General features: G+C 41.9%; 2 protein-coding genes across 2 annotated transcripts; one reads left to right on the top strand and one right to left on the bottom strand.

Moving 5' to 3' along the window:
* On the bottom strand, positions 1,616-2,321 carry LOC109832137 (2S albumin-like). Its single transcript, XM_020399574.1, has one exon. The coding sequence runs from the start codon at positions 2,154-2,156 to the stop codon at positions 1,713-1,715; it is 444 nt and encodes a 147-aa protein (XP_020255163.1). The 5' UTR covers positions 2,157-2,321; the 3' UTR covers positions 1,616-1,712.
* Positions 2,974-19,761, top strand: LOC109833321 (probable pyruvate, phosphate dikinase regulatory protein, chloroplastic). The gene is given in 4 exon segments (XM_020400955.1): positions 2,974-3,231; positions 3,234-3,587; positions 18,705-19,338; positions 19,429-19,761. Coding segments are annotated over 4 exon segments (1,293 nt in total). The 5' UTR covers positions 2,974-3,030; the 3' UTR covers positions 19,533-19,761.

Here is a 20,123-nt window from a genome sequence, read left to right as displayed (position 1 = left end):
TAGAGTTTTAGGTTTTTGTTTTTTTTTATTTAATTAGCCTAGGCAACCTAGACGGAATTTACGTCTAGGTTGCATCCTAGATGAAATTTCCGTCTAAGATGAGTGCAATTTTTTTAAAGTAAAACCGTCTAGTTTGTCAATCTAGACAAAAATTTCCGTCTAGATTGACGCAAATTAGACGGAACAAACTAGATGGAATATTTTCCATCTAGTTTGCCTCGAATTAGACGGAAAAACATTCTGTCTAGTTTGTTCCGTCTAGTTTATTCATTTTTCTACTAGTGATAGATTCTCTACATCTTGATTGTAAATAAAGTCTACACTTGGTTAAATGAGCTAATGCTATTGATTAATCTCAATGTGTCGTACACTTAAATGTTTTTTTAATATTTTAGATAAACAATATCATTCATGGAAGCTACTAGTAAAGAGATTTGATTGATGAGTTGTAGAGGTTCTTTATAATCAATAATGTAGAGGATTACTATAGTAATCTAACGAACAAACTTGATGAGTTGTAGAGGTTCTCTATAACCAATAATGTAGAGGATTACTATAGTAATCTAACGAAAAGTTTGTATTTACTGTCATGGGATCCTCTACATCATATATTATAGAGGATGTCTAGAACTCACCATTAACCTTCCTTCACTCTACTATAAGATCCTTTACACCCTAGATTGTAGAGAATGCCTACAACTCACCAATAGCCTTAATCTACGGACCCTATGTATTATTTAATTAAATAAATTATATAAAACTCTCTTAATTTTGGGCCTCATTATAATAACCAATCTTATTTAGCCATCTATACAATTATAGGCATTCTCTACAATTTAGGATGTATAAGATCTCTTCTCCTTCACTATGAACCCCATGTATTATATTAATTAACTAAATTATATAAAAATATTTTTAGTTGTGAGGCACATCGATCTTATCCATCCACCTAGATAATTATAGGCATTCTCTATATTTAAGATGAAGAGTATATCTTCTCGTCTTTACTTATTTAGAAGGATTTATATGGTGCTGATTTGTTCTTATATTTATCCAAATTGTATTTAAATCTACTCGAAATCTACTTTAAAATAAATCGAATAGGTTAACCGTAAATGCAACAAATATTAAATATAATAAATTCCTATAATTAGCATGTGAATATCACTGAAATGTTATTATGTTTATATAATAAAAAAAAAATACTAAAGTGCTTCCTTTAACTTTAAGGGGATTCATCATTTAACTTTAAGAGGATTCATCATTTGAAGGGAAGTAGACTACTCAATAATTTCACATTTTAATTTTGTTGTAAATTTTAAATGGCCTCCAATCCTTTCCACTATATCAAAAAAATAGTTAAGGAATTACTATTTAATGACAACTATTGATTATCTAGTGAACAATTATTAATTTTTTCTTTGAGTGCAAATTAGGAATGAGTGTGGTACAATGAGATATGGTGAGTATCAGCTAGATTTAGTATGTATCATAATTATATACTAAATAATTAATAATTAAGATTAAAAATAGTGATATTTGAAATAAAATTTGTGTAAACATAGAAGATCGAATGTGACTTGAAGCCCCCCAATTTATTTATTATATACTGAGATTACAAACATCAGCTACACGCAGTCACACACGATGATGTGCTCACACGTTAGTAGCTTCTCCTCTTCTTGATTTTACAGCGGGCTAAAGTACCTCATCTAAATAGTCCTCTGCCTCATCCTGCAGGTACGAGGCTCCATCCCACAGATGGCCGGCAGGAACATCCCCCTCATCATCATCTCCCCGCACCGGCCTCCTCGGCACTCCTCCACCGACCCTTTCCCTTCTTGCTGCATTATCTCCCGCGTCATGCGTCTAACGGCAGGGCACCTGCACTCCTCCTTCACCCTCCTCAGCTGATTGCAGCACTCCTCCGGAGCCCCCTCGCCGTCGTCATCGTCCTCGTCGTCGACCATCATTATCTCGCCTTGGCTCCCGCCGCGTCGGCCCTGCTTCACAAAGGAGCGGCAGTACTTGTCAAGGGGGTGCCGACGCATCTCCCTCGTGCACGTGCTCTCCGAAGCATCCTCTTCGGATGTAAAGGCTGCGGCGGATGCGGCGAGGGCGAGGAGGAGGAAGAGGGTTATTGTGATGGGCTTCATTGTTAATTGTACAGACGATGGGTGAAGAGAGGAGAGGGGTTTGTGGGGGGTATTTGTAGGGAGGGGTGGGGTCTGGATGGAGAGCAGATGGAGCGCATGCAGGGGGTTTGAGGGTACACGTAGGAGAAGGGGGTGGGGGTTAGGGTCTTTGGAGGGTTGTGGAACTGAAAAGAGTTGGACTGGTTTGGGGAGGGCTGGGGCTCGGTGGAGGTTGCTTTTGAGGGGAAGAGGACATGGGAGGTAGCTTGGGTTGCTACGGGGCTTAAAGAATTGGGCTTTTAAAATTAGGCCTTACTTATAAGCTGGCTTTGTGTTACATAGACCTAGCACTTTGTTAAAAGAAATATCCAAAAGCCCGTTCAATGTATTTATTTGGGCCATACCATGTTGTTCCTTTTTGTTGAGAGAAGCACCAATACTTTTACCTTGTGTTGCCAAAAATATTTATATCATTTTATATTATGACGTTAGCATTTTGTTACATTTAATTTACCAACAGATTGTAATATAAAAAGCTCCTGTTAATTTTATGGGTAGTAATATTATAATCACATACATGTGCATTACAGTCTTACAGCCTTCAGTTGCTACTCCCTCTCCCTCTCCCTCTCTCTCTCTCTTGTATTTTTTTTAAAAGCCAAAGGCCCACTCATTTTAGCCTGCGCTAGCATGGACCTCAATCCCTTGCTCCACGTTCCCAATCCCCCACCGCTTACTTTCGGATATTTTTTTTTCAAGCAAAACCGATATATATTTATTTTTAAAAATTTTACGAAACCAATAAACTATAATAAACAATAAAAACGTTAACCAAAAACAACCATGAGCAACCAAATTCAGAATTCCAAAACAAAAGAAACCAAAGAAATTAAAAATGTCACTCACCAATTTCACCGCTTCACTCTCCACGCTCCCTTCCAATCTCAAACCAAGAACAAGGCCAAAACCCAACACGATCATCTCCCGCTCTCTCTCTGACGACAACCCGAACCCTGATCCTAGCCCTAACTCGAACCCAAAGCAGGCGAGTCACCGCCTGAGCCGGTGGTCCAGGGCCCGAACCATCCGGTCCGGACGCCGCCTCGACTGGCCGACCGCCTGAGCCGGTGGTCCAGGGCCCGAACCATCCGGTCCGGACGCCGCCTCGACTGGCCGGCTCTCCGAAACAAAACCAATCAGAGTTCGAACCCTTCATCTCTACCGTCCACGTCGTCGTCGTCGTCTAAGCTGGCCGAGATCTCGCAGTCGAGTTCGGAGGAGGACTCAGAGGAGGAGGATAGCGGAGGGATGACGGCGGAAGGGAAGGCGATTTATATGGTGTCGGATGGGACGGGGTGGACGGCGGAGCATTCCGTCAACGCGGCGTTAGGGCAGTTCGAGTACTGTCTTGTTGACCACGGGTGTCCTGTAAACACCCACGTCTTCTCTGGGGTACGTTCGTCTTTTTCGTTCTCCACCCCTACGAAATATTTCGCGCGTTGTTTTCAGTTTAATATTTGTAGTTTTTGATAAGTCTAGCTTGCTTATAATTCCCCTATGGCGACGTCTAATTTGACGCAGAAATTATGAAACCACGGCATTCAATTCAAACAAGTTTAGACCCATGTGATCTGGTCAGGATTCACCACTTTTTGGCCGTTCTTAGATTCTTGATTGGCCTCTTCAATGAGGAAGAGAGTTCCATTCCCAAATTAAGCAAGCTGGGTCGAGCTAACCAGGGCTTGTTCCCCAAAACTCATAAAATTATACTCTGTTTAAGGCTGAATTGGTGATGCTGGCGAGCTGTTTGATACAACTCCCTAGAGGAACTTGTTTTTTTTTTCCCCCAAGGCAATTCGCGGTAACTTTGAAATGGAATCCAAGTGATATTTTAAGATTTTAGGCGAAAGTTTCCAACTTGGGAGTGTACCAGATTGTTAACATGTTCTTCGCACTGTTGAAGACCTCTGCTGGATTTCTGTCTCTCCGGATGACTTGTCGGTTAAATTCAGTGTGGGTTAAATGAGGTCATGGTTTTGTTTCGCGGTTGAAATTCACTTATTCATGCATATTGGTCTGCTGGTAATATATTATGAAGGTCGGGGAAGTGCTTAATGAGATGCATCTCAAGGAATTTTCTTTTTTCTTGATCATTGATAACTTTGGTCTAGTCTTTGATTGGAGAATTTCACCTGACCTGGAGTTGTTAGGAGAATACAGATGACATTTGGTTAGTGTCATGGTGTTCACTCACTCAAGAGACGGATATTGGCAAAATGATACGACAAGAGTCTTAGCAAAACAAATTCAACCCTTTGACCGACTCCCATGGTCATCTCTTGGCTTTAGGGGAAAGAAAGCCCTAGTCAACTCTCAAGAGTTCTAGACATTCGACTCCTCAGTCGAATTGCAAGACATTGATACATCTTCAGGGTAAATCCAAGGCACAACGATTCCTCAGTCGGATAACAAGCCATTGACTTATCAAGGTAAGCCCAAGGCACAACACATGGTCGAATCCTCTAGTGCAACTCAACCATCATGGCTAATTACAAGACCTTGGTCCTCATCAAGGGATAAACCTAAGGCACAATCACAGAGACATCCGCCCCACCAACTCATCAAACCGACACTCTGGTGTCGACAATAGAGACGATATTGGTCGGCACGAGAGATCCTGACACCCTAGACGAGTCGACATCTTCATATCGACTCGAGAAATGGTTATTAGCTGAGAAGAGATGACATTCCAACCAGTCGAACAGGCCGACACTCCTAAATCGACGCGAAAGATGGTGTCAGTCGACCCTATCATCGAAGACGACCCTACTTAGGGCACTCAACCACTCACTGAGCATTTCTCAGAAACGACGTAAGAGATGCTCCCAGTTGTCGACTAAGCGGAGGACTCGACCCCGACCTCAAACCTCTCCTCTAGGACATATGTCAGCACCTCAGTCCACTTCAAACAAGCCTTATCCAGATTTTAGCTAGATAGGTCTCCATGACTTGTTAGCTCAATCACTTCCCAGAAAATACAGAGACACAATCTCCCATAATGAAGTGACTTTCCCTCCAGTTGCCAGCCGATATTTGTAAGGTAAGGGATGATTTAGCAAGCCAGCATGTTTTCTGCCACGTGCTCAATCACTTCATAGAAAATACGGAGACATCTTCTCCAGAGCTGAAGTGATACCCCCAGTCGCTAGCTGATACCTGTAAAGTGAGGGATGACTCGGCTCTTAGCCCACACTCCAACATCGCTTCTCGAGGTCAGGATAAAGGTAACCTATCTGATCATCGAAAAGACGACTTCTTCCGGACCTCCCCTTTTCCCATTCGGTTTTTACTAACTTGACCATCGGAGGAACCACGGGGGAACCGGTCCCCACCCTCTTGCGGGTTCTTCTTGTCTGTGCAGTGCGGACATCAAGTCCTCGTTCCAAAACTAGACATAAAATCGGAGAAGGGAGCGGGCCCTCCATCATCCTTCATCACCCAGCAACCATCCTCTTCTGGATTATTTGGCTGTTTGATATTGAGCATCAACAGTTTAGCGCCCACCGTGGGGCCACTCTTTTTTTCCGAGAAGACATGTTAAGTTCTGATCAAGGGTCTGATTCTACTCATCCTGAAGAACAATATTGGAGTTGCATCATCCAAACTAAATTAAGCCAGAAGTTACATCATCCAAGTTAAATAAAGTCAGAAATTATATCATTCAAGCTAAGGAGGGTTAGCTGTGGCTAAGAGGAACTAACATAAGTGCAATCCTCGAAAGGCTCAGCAACTTATTCGGGGAGTATTTGCCAAGCACACCATTAGTTAGATGGTACAGCGATCTTCAATCCCCTAGAAAACCCTCCCATCAGAAGACCCACCATAAGGATGGTTGTTTTTCTTGAAAAGTGATCCTGACTTCTAATCGCCATCACAGAATGAATCTGGCCGAAACATAAGATTTGATGAGGCTAAATATCACTGAAGCTCCAACTGTCGATAGTTCATATAAACATAGGAGCAATGATTAAATCTATGATAGGTGCCTGGGATCATGAGGACTCTTTTAAGAAAACTCCCTTATATCAGGGGTGAGATTGCGGGAAAAACTTAGGACCTGTCAGCTGATTGTTCTCAGGAAGAATGATCCCGGCCCTTCAACCGACGTCTTCACCACTAAAGTTACCTAAGCTCTAGTGGTCGAAACATGCGTCCCGCATGATCTCCATAAGAGAGAGTTCTCCATTCATAACATGGTCCAGTCCCCAATGCTCCCGAAGCTCCTTCAAAAAAACCGTCATGGTTTGTCATTTTCAGGGAGCACCATACCGGCTGGTGGATTCTCTTTCCAAGAAAATTTTCCTTACAAAAGGTACCATGTAGCTTCTGGTTGTGCCCTTAACCCTCACGAACCCGACGTGGAATACGCTATTCAACATGATTCATAGCGTCTGGGCTGTTTCTTTTGCTAAAAGTCGGCATGCCAACCATCTGCCTTCAAGGCCTTACTGAAGATTCAGACTCAAAAGGAACCTTAGATGATGAGATAGCAAATAGAGGTTTTGACTCATCTTCGTTCATCAACAAGACATCTGCTATGAAAGCAAGCAAAATCCAACTAAAAAATGTTCTATATTGGCAGCCTCATCCGCTACAAAATTGCCTATGAAGCAAAGCAAGAGCAAGATCACAAGTGGTTCAACCCTTTTTGAGCATCAGATGACTGCAAATGATATTTTTTATGATAATGTAAAATACAGAACTGATAAAATATTATTCAATATAAACTATGATCTCGCAGAGATCAAGGCTTCACTATGACGAAACACCTAGGCGTCATGTAAAACCTAGGCACCCGCCACAAGCCCTTGGTACCTCATCAGGAATAAACCCAAGGTACAGCCCTCGGTCTCTCTGCTTTCGGGGGAAAAAAGCTCTAGTCAACTCTCAAGAGTTCTAGGTATTTGACTCCTCAGTCGAATTGCAAGACCTTGGTATCTTTTCAGGGTAAACTCAAGGCACAACGACTCCTCGGTCGGATAAACAAGTCATTGGCTCTTTATCAAGGTAAGCCCAAGGCACAATATATGATCGATTCCTCCGGTTATCATCGATCATCATGGATAAGCCCTTGGTATCCCATCAGGAATAAACCCAAGGCACAACCCTCTGACCGACTCCCACAGTCGTCTTTCGACCTTAGGGGAAGGAAAGCCCTAGTCAACCCTCAAAAGTTCTAGGCATTCGACTTCTCAGTCGAATTTCAAGCCCTACTCAACTCTCAAGAGTTCAAGGCACAACGACTCTTGAGTCAGATTACAAGCACTTGGCTCTTTATTAAGGTAAGCCCAAGACACAACCATATGGTCGACTCCCATAATCATTACTCGATCATATGGGAATTATGAAGACTTAGGCACCTCCGTAAGACCTAGGCACTCAACGTCAGGGTTGCCATTCTATCAAAAAAGTATTCATAAACCTAAGGTATGAATATTAAGTGTATGACTAATACTTAATTGATCTAAAAACTTAAGCAGTCATCTGTCAAGTTCTGATCAATTAAATACTCAGCCAAAATAAGGTATCAAGTGAATTAGTTATCATAAGTCCCCAGCACGAGTTGACACATTACAACTAACTCACTTCAGTCAATATCTCAGATGAGAACGAAGCTACAAAGCTAAAAGAATATAAGCAATGAAGGCAAGCTCAAGAATGGAGACAAAAATTAATTTTCATTCAATAAGAGTAAACTTCGTTACAAACTTCTCTACAAAAAAGAAAAAAAACATGCAGATCTTCAAAACTCTCGACCAGATTCGCGAGTTAGACTTAGAGGACTCTTGGTGATGGCAATTGTAGAAGATTCCCCAGGGGCCCCAGCATCAGGCTCGACCTCATCGTCATTCGCTGATAAATCCAACCCGCCTCTAATTTTCTCGACATCTTTCAACAAGTCAAGACAACAGGAGACGCAGGAAGGATAAAAGCGATCTGGAATAGGATAAGAGTCACAAGGCACCAAGGAGGCGAAGTAATCAACCCCAGCTTTACATGTTAAGGCTACTTTGGCCTTCCTTATAGGGTCATGACGCCAGTCGTCGACTACCTTCTTTTTATGTTGTTCCGAATCCAGATGAGCGAGTTGGTCCTCCAATTTCTCGACAAGGGCCATGGGTTTGAAGCTTTGATTGTAGCTCTTCAAAGTCCTTCCTCGTTTCTTCGAGAGACAGACGACTTATTCGAGCCTCCGCCTCAGTCGTCATCTTGCGACGCTTCTCGGACTCGGTCTCCGCCTGTAGATGAACCATATCCCTTTTAAAGACCCTCGATGGTCGCCACATGCTTAGAGAATTGGATTCGAAAGCTCTTGGGGAGCTCTTCCTTTTCATCCAGACTCCAGCGCTAAGCGTCTTCTTTGTGAGCTAACTCGACCTCCAAGACAGTGATCCTTTTCTTTGCCTCTTCCTTGGCCGACTTCTCCTTGGCCAGCCATGCTTAGCATTCTAAGGAATGCTCAAGTCGATTGAACAAGCTGTGTCCCAACGAAGTCCCCCGAGCTAAACAAGCTTGAAGAGCTTGGTGTATGCCAACACTTGGCATATCCTTCAAAATCCTCTCGTTAGCATCATTCTCTATCTGATCTGATGGAGTTTTAGCTCTCCCCTCGACGCCATCGTCCACCCCAATTGGCTCTTTACCAGGGCGACAAGACGTCTCAAGAATAGTACTGGGGCCGACAGCATCCTCCTTGACCGCTAAGACCGTTGTCTTCCTACCAAGAGAAGACTCGTCTATCCGTCCCATATTTTCCAAACGGTTAAGCTGAGTTATCAGCGGACCCGTCCCAGCTGGTTAAGACCTCGCAACTGGTCTAATAGGGTGCCGCTTCTCAACCCTTGTTCTTTCTCTCAATTCAGAGACAATGTTAGCTGCTTGAGACATCAAGACAGCCACCTCCTCAGCGCTGAAAGCCCCCCTCGGCTTCTTGTGGGGCCTAGTAGTGGAGCTCGTCCCCTCGATTCTTATATTCCTCTTATGATTTTTCGCTAACAGAGGAACGAGGCTCATCCTTGCCTGGAAGCTAGTGGAAGACAAAATCATGGACACGCCTGCCGTTTGGAGAGACATATCATCAAATAGAGTATCGCTCTCTCGTGGCCCGGCATAAGAACAGACCTTTTTTAGATCCGTCATCTCGGAATCACTAAGGGTGATTGGCTTCAAAGCGTCCTTATTCACCTTCGACCAGTCCGAGCCGGCGAAGACACTGTCGTCGTCATAGACCCACACGAATCGCCTCCTCCAGTCCTCATCCAACTCCAAAGAATCGAAAACAAGATGGAACTCACCACGATAGTGAAAGGAGTAATGCGGGTCCTTCTCAGCTGACCCCACGCTGATCAAATGCCCAAGCAATCTCAATCTTGGTTGGACTCCAACACGGTGATAAATAATGATGAAAGCCACCAGAACCCCACTGCGTTCGGATAGAATTGGGAAGAGGAGACTCCCAGAGCGGCATGCACATCCCTAATGAAAGGGTGTAAGGGCAATCATAAACCGTGCTCCAAGTGGGCCAAATACAGCGGTACCCGATCCTCACCATGGCAATACACTGGCTCGCTCATCTCTGGCGCTGCCAATGTGAGAGTCTGAAGGATATTGTATTGATCATACAACCCCACCAGACTGTCCATATGAACATTTGAATGGATAAGTAGAAGAATAGCGAGACTCTCCTCGTTACGACCAGAATTTGAAGCTTGAGAAGCCATGGAAGACTTTTCTTAAAGAAAACTTAGAGGAATATCAAGAATTTTTCCGAGCAAATGTTCGTAAAAGAACTATCTTAACATCAAGAAGCTATTTATAAGCTTTCAAGGAAGAGTATAGAGGAATTTCAAGGGACGCAGTGATTTTCAAAGTAACCAAGCCAGATCTAATTTGGAATCTGAAGCGGTTCACTCAAAATACAAAGTGCCACCCTCATTTAATGCCCCACATCCCAATACTCGAAAAGTGGAAGATCCCTCATTATATCCATGACGCTTCATCTCTCAAAAAGGCGGTTCAAATCTCTAATGATGTCAGTCATAAATAGCGGGATAAATAATGGTGGCCAATAATGACAAGCCACATCTCTAAGACAGAGACTTTTTAGTTTCTCGTCCTCAGCAGCCCTTCTTAATCAGAGCATATCTTATTTCTCTCGGAGTCGACTGAAAGCCAACTCTAAGTGAAAGGGGTCAATTGTTATGGTGTTCACTCACCCAAGAGACAAATATTGGCAAAATGATACGACAAGAGTCTTAGCAAAACAAACCCAACCCTTTGGTCGACTCTCACAGTCATCTCTCGGTCTTAGGGGAAAAAAAGCCCTAGTCAACTCTTAAGAGTTTTAGGCATTCGACTTCTCAGTCGAATTGTAAGACATTGGTACCTCTTCTGGATAAACCCAAGGCACAACGACTCCTCAGTCGAATAACAAGTCATTGGCTCTTTATCAAGGTAAGCCCAATGCACAACACATGGTCGAATCCTCCAGTGCAACTCAACCATCATGGCTAATTGCAAGACATTGGTACATCATCAAGGGACCCAATGCACAATCACAGAGACCTCGGTCCCATCAACTCATCAAGCCAACACTCTAGTGTCGACAATAGAGGCGTTATTAGTCAGCACGAGAGATCCTGACACCCCAGACGAGTCGACATTTTTATATCGACTCGAGAAATGGTTATTAGCTGACAAGAAATGACATTCCAACCAGTCGAACAGACCGACACACCCAAGTTGACGCGAAAGACGGTATCGGTCGACCCTATCATCGAAGACGACCTTACTTAGGGTACTCAACCAATCACTGAGCATTTCTCATAAACGACTTAAGGGACGCTCCCTGCTGTCGACTAAGCTGAGGACTCGACCCCAGCCTCAAGTCTCTCCTCTAGAACATATGCCAACACTCAGTCCACTTCGAACAAGTCTTATCCAGATTTTGGTCAAATAGGTCTCCATGACTTGTTAGCTCAATCATTTCCCAGAAAATACGAAGACACAATCTCTCATAATGAAGTGACTTTTCCTCCAGTCGCCAGCCGACACTTGTAAGGTAAGGGATGATTAGCCAACATGCCTTCTGCCACGCGCTTAATCACTTCCCAAAAAATACGGAGACATCTTCTCCAAAGCTGAAGTGATACCCCCAGTCGCCAGTTAACGCCTGTAAAGCGAGGGATGACTCGGCTCTTAGTCCGCACTCTAACATCGCTTCTCGAGGCCAGGATAAATGTAACCTATCTGATCACTGAAAAGACGACTTCTTCTGGACCTTCCTTTTTCCCATTCGGTTTTCACTAACTTGACCGTCAGAGGAATCATGGGGGAACCAGTCCCCACCCTCTTACGGGTTCTTCTTGTCTGTGCAGTGCGGACATCAAGCCCTCATTTCAAAACCTCGCAACCATTCTCTTCAGGATTATTTGGCTGTTTGATATTGAGCATCAACAGTTCATTAACAGGTACTGCAAATGTGCCCATAAGAATTGCAAAGATATTCAGATTGAGTGGAAAATTTCATGATGCTATGAAACTAAGATCCAAGGTTCTTTGACGACAACTCATTATTAGAGACACTAATCACTTCCTTCAGTGTACCAAAGGATCACATTCTTATGTAGATTATCGAAAGCTTCTTCAACGCATGAGCGATGTGATAGATGGCAATGGAGAACCTATATTCTCTAGCCTCAATAGTTCCTTATTGAATTTTTTTTAAGTGATCCTTGCACTCTTTGTGAATGCTTGTATATAAGATATATTTTGGAGATGGCTTTTTAAGGAGATGATGTGAATTGATCATTCAGCTGCATTAGAGGTACGTAAACACAATCCATCTATAGCATGAGTCAGATATCGAAATGGTGAATTTATCTTGATTTGTGAAGCTTGGAACTCAGTCACCTGCTTTTTCTTCATATTGAATATTGTTCTTTTTTGTAATTAAAAAAATTGCTCTATTCCTTTTTATTGATTTTAGGGATATAAATATGGTTTGTTGATTAATTAGTAATGTTTCAGTTCCATCTGGTGTGTTATAACTGTTGTTCTATAGATACTATGAGGCTGAAAATGCCAGCCTGTTTTTTCTTCCTTAAATTTCATGGTGTACGCGTATATGTCATTCAAATTCTAGGAGGAAAACTGACTTGTTCAAACCTGTTATCCATACATACTGTGAACGAGAAGGCTCAGTTCTGTATTTCTGTTACTTTTAAGGATCATATCCTTTAGTGGGTGTTTGCAGTACTATTATAATAATTTAAAAAGACCTTTTGATATGAGACAATAGAATACCACTGCTAAATTGGGAAATCCGTAACTATAAACTAAATCGGGACTCTTTAATGGTATCATCTTTTGTTGGGATCCCTCCTTAATTAGGAAGATTCTAGAAAATTCTAGAACTTTCTGGAGAACTCTAGAGAAGTGTAGAATTCTCTAGAAGCATGTGGAGTCCTCTAGAATATTTTAGAGATGTGTGGAGCCTTCTGGAACATTCTGAAAGAGTATGGAATATAATGAAGGAGTGTAGAGATTCCTTAGAAATCTCTAGAAAGTAAATATATGCGTGGAGAATTCTAGAGAGCTAATCTTCACCCTTGGATCAAATTAATGCCCACCACTCATTATGAAGGTGGAGTAGTATAAATAGGGGTGGAAACCTTCATTCCTATCCATTCAAGACAAGAAAACAATCTACTTCCTAGAGTGAGAGAAAACCTCTAATATAGAGAGTTAGAGAGCCTCTTTGAGAGAGAAGTGAGATAGCTTGAGAGTCCTAATCCTCAAGCTCGAGTGAGCCACCAAAGTGAGATAATTTTGTAAAATATAAATTCTTGTAATCCTACTATTCTAAGTGGAAGAACCTCGATATTGGAGGACCATAAACTCTTGTGCTCACATTTCTATCTTAACTTATAAGTGTGTATCTTAACTTTACGAGGCAGGAAAGACCGAGTTTTCCCAACAGTGGTATCAGAGCCAGGTTCGTCTGAAGTCATCGTTAGCTCGTGAAGTTCAAGATGGAGGATAACGTCACTCACGATGGGGACATGTTCAAACTCACGGCCAACAACTACTCATACTGGAAGCCGATGATGGAGGACCATCTATACTGTAAGGATTTACATGAACCCATCATCCACAAAACAAAGGTAGAAGGAAAGAGCGATGTAGAGTGGGAGCTGCTAAATCGGAAGGTCGTTGCTATGATTCGTAAGTATATTGATAAAACTCTCTTTGAACATGTTTCTACTTATACAAATGCTTATGAATTATGGACAAAGCTTGAGTCCGTGATTCAAAAGAAAACGCCTCGTAATAAAGTTCATTTAGTTCGACGGTTGGTGAAGTTGGAGTATAAGGATAGTCAAAGTATGATTGAGCACTTGAATAATTTCAAGGGGCTCGTAAATCAACTAACGAAAATTGACATGAAGATTGATGATAAGTTGTAAGCCCTTCTACTCCTTAGTTTCCTGCCAGAAAGTTGGGACACTCTTGGGGTTACACTTAGTAACTCAGCTCCAGAAGGAAAGCTCACCATGGGTACTGTTAGTGATAGCCTTCTTGGTGAAGAAGCAAGAAGAATGGAACGAGACGAGTCTGTCCATCCCGAGGCAAATGTTGTTGAGAATCGGGGTAGGAATGAAGGTTGTGGACGTAGCAAGAGTCGAGATTCGCACCAATCTCGAGGTCGGTCTAAGTCACGCTCAAAGATTGCATGATATTATTGCGGAAGGATAGGCCACAATAAAGCAGAGCGTCGATCCTTCAAGAGAGATCAAAAGGCCGGTAATGTTAAGCCAGACCAAATCAACCCAACGAAGAAGCTGTCGATCCTTCAAGAGAGATCAAAAGGCCGGTAATGTTAAGCCAGACCAAATCAACCCAACGAAGAAGCAAGAAGAGAAGAGCACTACTGTCGTGGTAAGCCAGACCAAATCAACCCAACGAAGAAGCAAGAAGAGAAGAGCACTACTGTCGTGGCTGCAAAAGATGAACTGCTTTATCTTGTTGGAGAAGGTAATATCCTAAACATTTCTTATGATGATAGTTGTTGGATTATCGATTCTGGTACTTCTTTCTATGTCACTCCCCATAGAAGTTTCTTCTCATCCTACCAAAGTGGTAATTTTGGTACGATGCAAATGGAAAATCAAGATAGGAGCAAAATTATCAGGATAGGAGACATCATCCTGACAACAAGCACTGGATGCAAGCTTGTCCTAAAAGATGTGATACACGTCCCAACCATGCGCCTTAATCTTATCTCTGCTGGAAAGTTAGATGATGTTGGTCTAGTGAATTATTTTGGCGAAGAAAAGTGGAAGCTCACCAAAGGAAGTTTAATCATGGCTCAAGGAAAAAAAGGAAGGATCATTGTACATGCTGTAAGCTAAACTCTGTAAAGGGGAGGTAAATACCACCACCGGTGATATGGAGATATGACATAAACGACTCGGGCACATTAGCGAGAAAGACCTTCACATGCTCGCTCGAAAGAAACTCCTCCTTGACGTAAAAGGTAAATCACTTGACCCATGTGCTGATTGTTTGGCTGGAAAACAACATAGAGTTGCTTTCCAAAGATCCTCCCCACCCACAAGGAGAAAGAACATTCTAGACCTCGTACACACCGACGTGTGCTTGATGTCCGAGAAATCCATTGGTGGGGCATTGCATTTTGTCACCTTCATCGATGACCATTCAAGGAAGGTGTGGTTACACCTGTTAAAATTAAAGGATCAAGTACTTGATGCATTCAAGGAGTTCCATGCCCGAGTGGAACGTGAAACAGGACGGAAGATCAAGTGTGTGCGATCAGATAATGGAGGTGAGTGTAGAGGTCCTTTCGAAACCTATTGCAAGAAATATGGGATTAGGCTGGAGAAGACTCCACCCAAGACGTCATAGTTGAATGGACTAGCTGAGAGAATGAACCGAACTATTGTAGAAAGAGTTCGCTGTGTACTCTCTCATGCCAAGTTGCCCAAATCATTCTAGGGAGAAGTTGTGATGACTGTTGTTGACATAGTCAACCTCACACCATCAGTTTCTTTGGACGGAGACATCCCAAAGGAGGTTTGGTCAGGCAAAAGGGTTTCTTACAGCCATCTCAAGGTGTTCGGATGCAGGGCATTTGTTCACATCCCCAAAGACGAGCGAGCCAAGCTTGATGCAAAAACTAAGTAATGCATCTATCTTCGTTCTCCTAAGGATGAGTTAGGGTACCGACTTTGGGATCCAATCAACAAGAAGGCCGTCTGAAGCCGAGACGTTGTATTCTTCGAAGACCAAACAATTGGAGATATCCAGAAATCGGAGAGGCCAAGATTGAGAAGCAGCAAGAGCACAGATCTTACATCGGTTCGACGTGAGGATAATGCCACACCTGAAAACAATGATGCTGAAGATCATGAGCCTATCCCAGAGCAAAACAACCAGGAGACTCATGATGAGCCAGTTCAGGAAGAACCTCAGTTTAGCTCTCCACTAGCGCTCTAGTTGAGAAGATCTTCAAGGGACCGATTGCCATCTACCGATATAGCACAGGGGAGTTTGCGATGCTCACCGATGAGGGGGAGCCTCAAAGTTATAAGGAGGTCATAACTGACAGTCATAAAGTGGAGTGGATAAGAGCCATACAAGAAGAGATGCAATCATTGCACGAGAATAACACTTATGAAGTAGTGGAGCTACCAAAAGGGAGACGAGTCTTGAGGAATAAATGGGTGTATCGAATCAAGATCGAAGATAATAGCTCAAAGCCCCGCTACAAAGCTCGGTTAGTCGTAAAAGGATTCAGTCAAGAGAAAAGTATTGACTTTGAAGAAATATTCTCTCCGGTGGTAAAGATGTCATCCATCCGAGTTGTTCTTGGCCTAGCAGCAATGCAAGACTTGGAGATCGAACAGCTCGATGTCAAAACAACATTCCTTCATGGTGATCGAGAGGAAGAGATCTACATGGAGCAGCCTGAGGGGTTCAAAGTTACAGGCAAAGAAAATTTGATGTGCCGCCTAACGAAGAGTATATATGATCTTAAGCAAGCACCTATGCAATGGTACAAGAAGTTTAACTCTTTCATGGAAAAACATGATTTCAAAAGGACGGAGAACGATCATTGTGTCTTCATAAAGAGGTATGCAGGTGACGACTTTCTCATACTTCTACTCTATGTTGATCATATATTGATTGTTGGACAAGATCGCATAAAGATAGCTGCTTTGAAGAAAGATCTAAGCAAGAGCTTTGTCATGAAAATTTTGGGACCAGCTAGACAAATCCTTGGGATGGGGATCACTCATGATAGATCAAAGAAGTTGTTATGACTATCCTAAGAAAGGTACATTGAGAAGGTGCTAGAAAGATTCAACATGCACAAAACAAAGCTGGTCAACACATCACTTGTTAGACACTTCAAGATGAGCTCAAAGCAAAGTCCCACAAGTGAGAAAGAAATGGAGGAAATGAAGATGATTCCATATTCATCTGCAGTAGGCAGTCTCATGTATGCAATGATATGCACAAGACCCGATATCGCCTATGTAGTTGGTGTTGTTAGTCGCTTCTTGGCTAATCCGGGGAAGGAACATTGGGCTGCAGTCAAATGGATCCTCCGGTATATACGCGGTACTTCTAAGAAGTGTTTATGCTTTGGAAATGGAAAACATGTGCTAGAGGGATACACAGATGCAGACTTGGCCGGTGACATTGATTCTAGGAAATCAACGTCAGGATACCTAACTACTTTTGCAGGGGGAGTTGTTTTCTGGCAATCAAAGTTACAAAAGTGCATTGCATTGTCCATTACTGAGACAGAGTACATCCAGCTACTGAAACTTGCAAGGAGATGCTGTGGATGAAGAATTTGTTGCTTGAGCTGGGAGTAAATCAAGACATGTACTTCTTGAAGTGTGATAACCAAAGTGCAATTTACTTAGCAAAGAATTTAACTTTTCATTCCCGCACAAAGCACATTGATACACGGTATCACTGGATCCGAGAAGCTCTCGAAGAAAAACGCATACATATTGACAAGGTTCACACAGATGAAAACTGGTCAGACATGATGACCAAGGTAATACCATCCAAGAAGTTTGAAGATTGTTGTTAAGGTGCTGGTTTGCTACTACCTCCCAATTAAGTCGGGAGGGGGAGATTTGTTGGGATCCCTCCTTAATTGTGCTGGTTTGCTACTACCTCCCAATTAAGTCGGGAGGGGGAGATTTGTTGGGATCCCTCCTTAATTGGGAAGATTCTAGAAATTTCTAGAACTTTCTGGAGAACTCTAGAGAAGTGTAGAATTCTCTAGAAGCGTGTGGAATTCTCTAGAATATTCTAGAGATGTGTGGAGCCGTCTGGAACATTCTGGAAGAATATGGAATAGAATGGAGGAGTGCAGAGATTCCTTAGAAATCTCTAGAAATTAAAGATATGTATGGAGAATTCTAGAGAGCTAATCTCTACCCTTGGATCAAATTAATCCCCACCACTCATTATGAAGGTGGAGTAGTATAAATAGGGGTGGAAACCTTCATTCCTATCAATCCAAGACAAGAAAACAATCCACTTCCTAGAGTGAGAGAAAACCTCTAATATAGAGAGTTAGAGAGCCTCTTTGAGAGAGAAGTGAGATAGCTTAAGTCATAATCCTCAAGCTCGAGTGAGCCACCGAAATGAGACAGTTTTGTAAAATATAAATTCTTGTAATCCTACTATTCTTTTGTATAGTGGAAGAACCTCCATATTGGAGGACCATAAACTCTTGTGCTCCCATTATTATCTTAATTTATAAATGCCTATCTTAACATCATGAGGCGGGAAAGACCGAGTTTTCCCAACATCTTTAAAGAGAAATTCAAACATCTTAAATCTTACATATTTTTCACAAAGGCATTTCTCGATATATCCAGTTTGGACACATTTCTTTCCTTTTGCAATATGAATTGCATCGGCCAGTTCATAAAATGAAAGAAACAAGAAAATCAATAAACAGCAGCATCAACAACAAATCCTTTTTTGCCCTCCATATTTAGGGTTTGGGAGCAAGAAGATCAATTGATAATTCCCAAACTCTTTGAGTTAGTCCGCAAAAGATCATCAAGCATGTCTGATTTAAATCCCTGATCTAGATTTTGAAATTTTTATCCAAACTACTCGACGTTTACTTCCTAATATAATATTGGTCCACTGATTTTAATGTATAAGTCGTTCTTTATTTACGTTATATGTTATGCTCTTCTCCTGGTCAGTCTTCTAGTTTCAGTAGATAGAGTTGCCTTATAGAGTTTTGGGTTTATCTTTCATGTGTGCCGATATTCTTTCACATATTTTTCTAACCCAGTTTCTTTTGTTTGTCATCAACTGCTAATTGGATATTCATGTAGAAATCAATTTTTATTAATTGATTTTCCTCACCCAAATAATTACCTCACCATATTCTATCAGTTTTAGTTCAAGCTACACTTATCACGAACACATCTTCTCCTGTAGGTTGAAGACACAGAAAGACTAATGGAGATCATAAAACAAGCGGCAAGAGAGGGTGCACTCCTTTTATATACCCTTGTTGATCCGTCAATGGCCGAGGCAGCAAAGCAAGCTTGCCACGTATGGGGAGTGCCATCCACCGACATTCTTCGCCCCACGACCGAAGCCATCGCTGCCCACCTCGGTGTCGCCCCTTCTGGAATCCCACGTGGTGGTCGGAAGGGCCCACTCACAGAAGACTATTTCAAACGTATCGAAGCCATTGATTTCACAATCAAGCAAGATGATGGAGCTCTACCTCAAAATCTCAGTCGTGCTTCAATTGTTCTTGTGGGAGTTTCAAGAACTGGGAAAACCCCATTATCTATTTATTTGGCACAAAAAGGGTATAAGGTCGCAAATGTTCCTATCGTAATGGGTGTTGAATTACCAAAGAAATTGTTTGAGATTGATCAAGAGAAGATATTTGGGCTGACAATAAATCCGGTTGTGCTTCAGACTATAAGGAAGGCTAGGGCTAAGAGCTTAGGATTTGGGAATGATGTGAGGAGCAATTATTCGGAGATGGATTATGTTAGGGAGGAGTTGGAACATGCTAATAAAATTTTTTCTCGGAACCCTGTTTGGCCTGTGATTGGTAAGAAACAATTAATTTTCTTCTTCTTATTTTATTTATTTATTTATTTTCCCCCTTCTTGTTGGTGAGCCTACTGTATTTCTGTCGCAGAGGTCACAGGAAAAGCAATAGAGGAAACTGCGGCAGTGTTGGTGAGAATTTATCATGATAGGAAGAACAAGTGCTTTCTACCGCGAATATCAAAGCGATACTAGAGATTGCATTATGCGATGCATTTTATGTTGTATATATGTATACATTACTATCAGTGCCTAGTTTGAAAGCAACATGTAAATGAGAGAGTTGATGTATTTGCGGGCACTTTATGTTTTTGTTTATATGATGCTAAAAGGGTATGCTGTTTTAAACTGGTCTCATCCAAAAATCATGATGGACATGGTTTCTCATGCTTGGTATTATTTAATTGAGATAGATTGTATGATAGATGTGCTAGTGTTTGATTTTTAGAAAGCATGCATAATTAGCCGTAAAAATTGCATTGGGGGTTTGATATTGTAAAAATGTATATTTCTTCAGATTCAGGGTCTGTTTTGTAGGTAGGTATGAGTATATTCTTCTTTTCCTTTCTTCAGATTTTCACTTAAGGCCTCTCTGTTTTATTACTTGTATACAAGGACATGCTGTAGTTATTCTTCCATTTTCTATTTATATCAGGAGTTGGATGTGATACGATGTTCCATTTTGAGGTTTTTGGTGGTTTTTCTCTGGTATTTTATGTTGGGATGTATTTTCCCCAGTGTTAGGTTCTGTTTTGTAGGTAGGTATGAGTATATTATTCTTTTCCT

Source organism: Asparagus officinalis, chromosome 3, assembly GCF_001876935.1.
Source record: "Asparagus officinalis chromosome 3, Aspof.V1, whole genome shotgun sequence".
Classification (NCBI taxonomy): domain Eukaryota; kingdom Viridiplantae; phylum Streptophyta; class Magnoliopsida; order Asparagales; family Asparagaceae; genus Asparagus; species Asparagus officinalis.
Note: the sequence above shows the minus strand (reverse complement) of the source record. Positions and strands in the feature narration are given on the sequence as shown.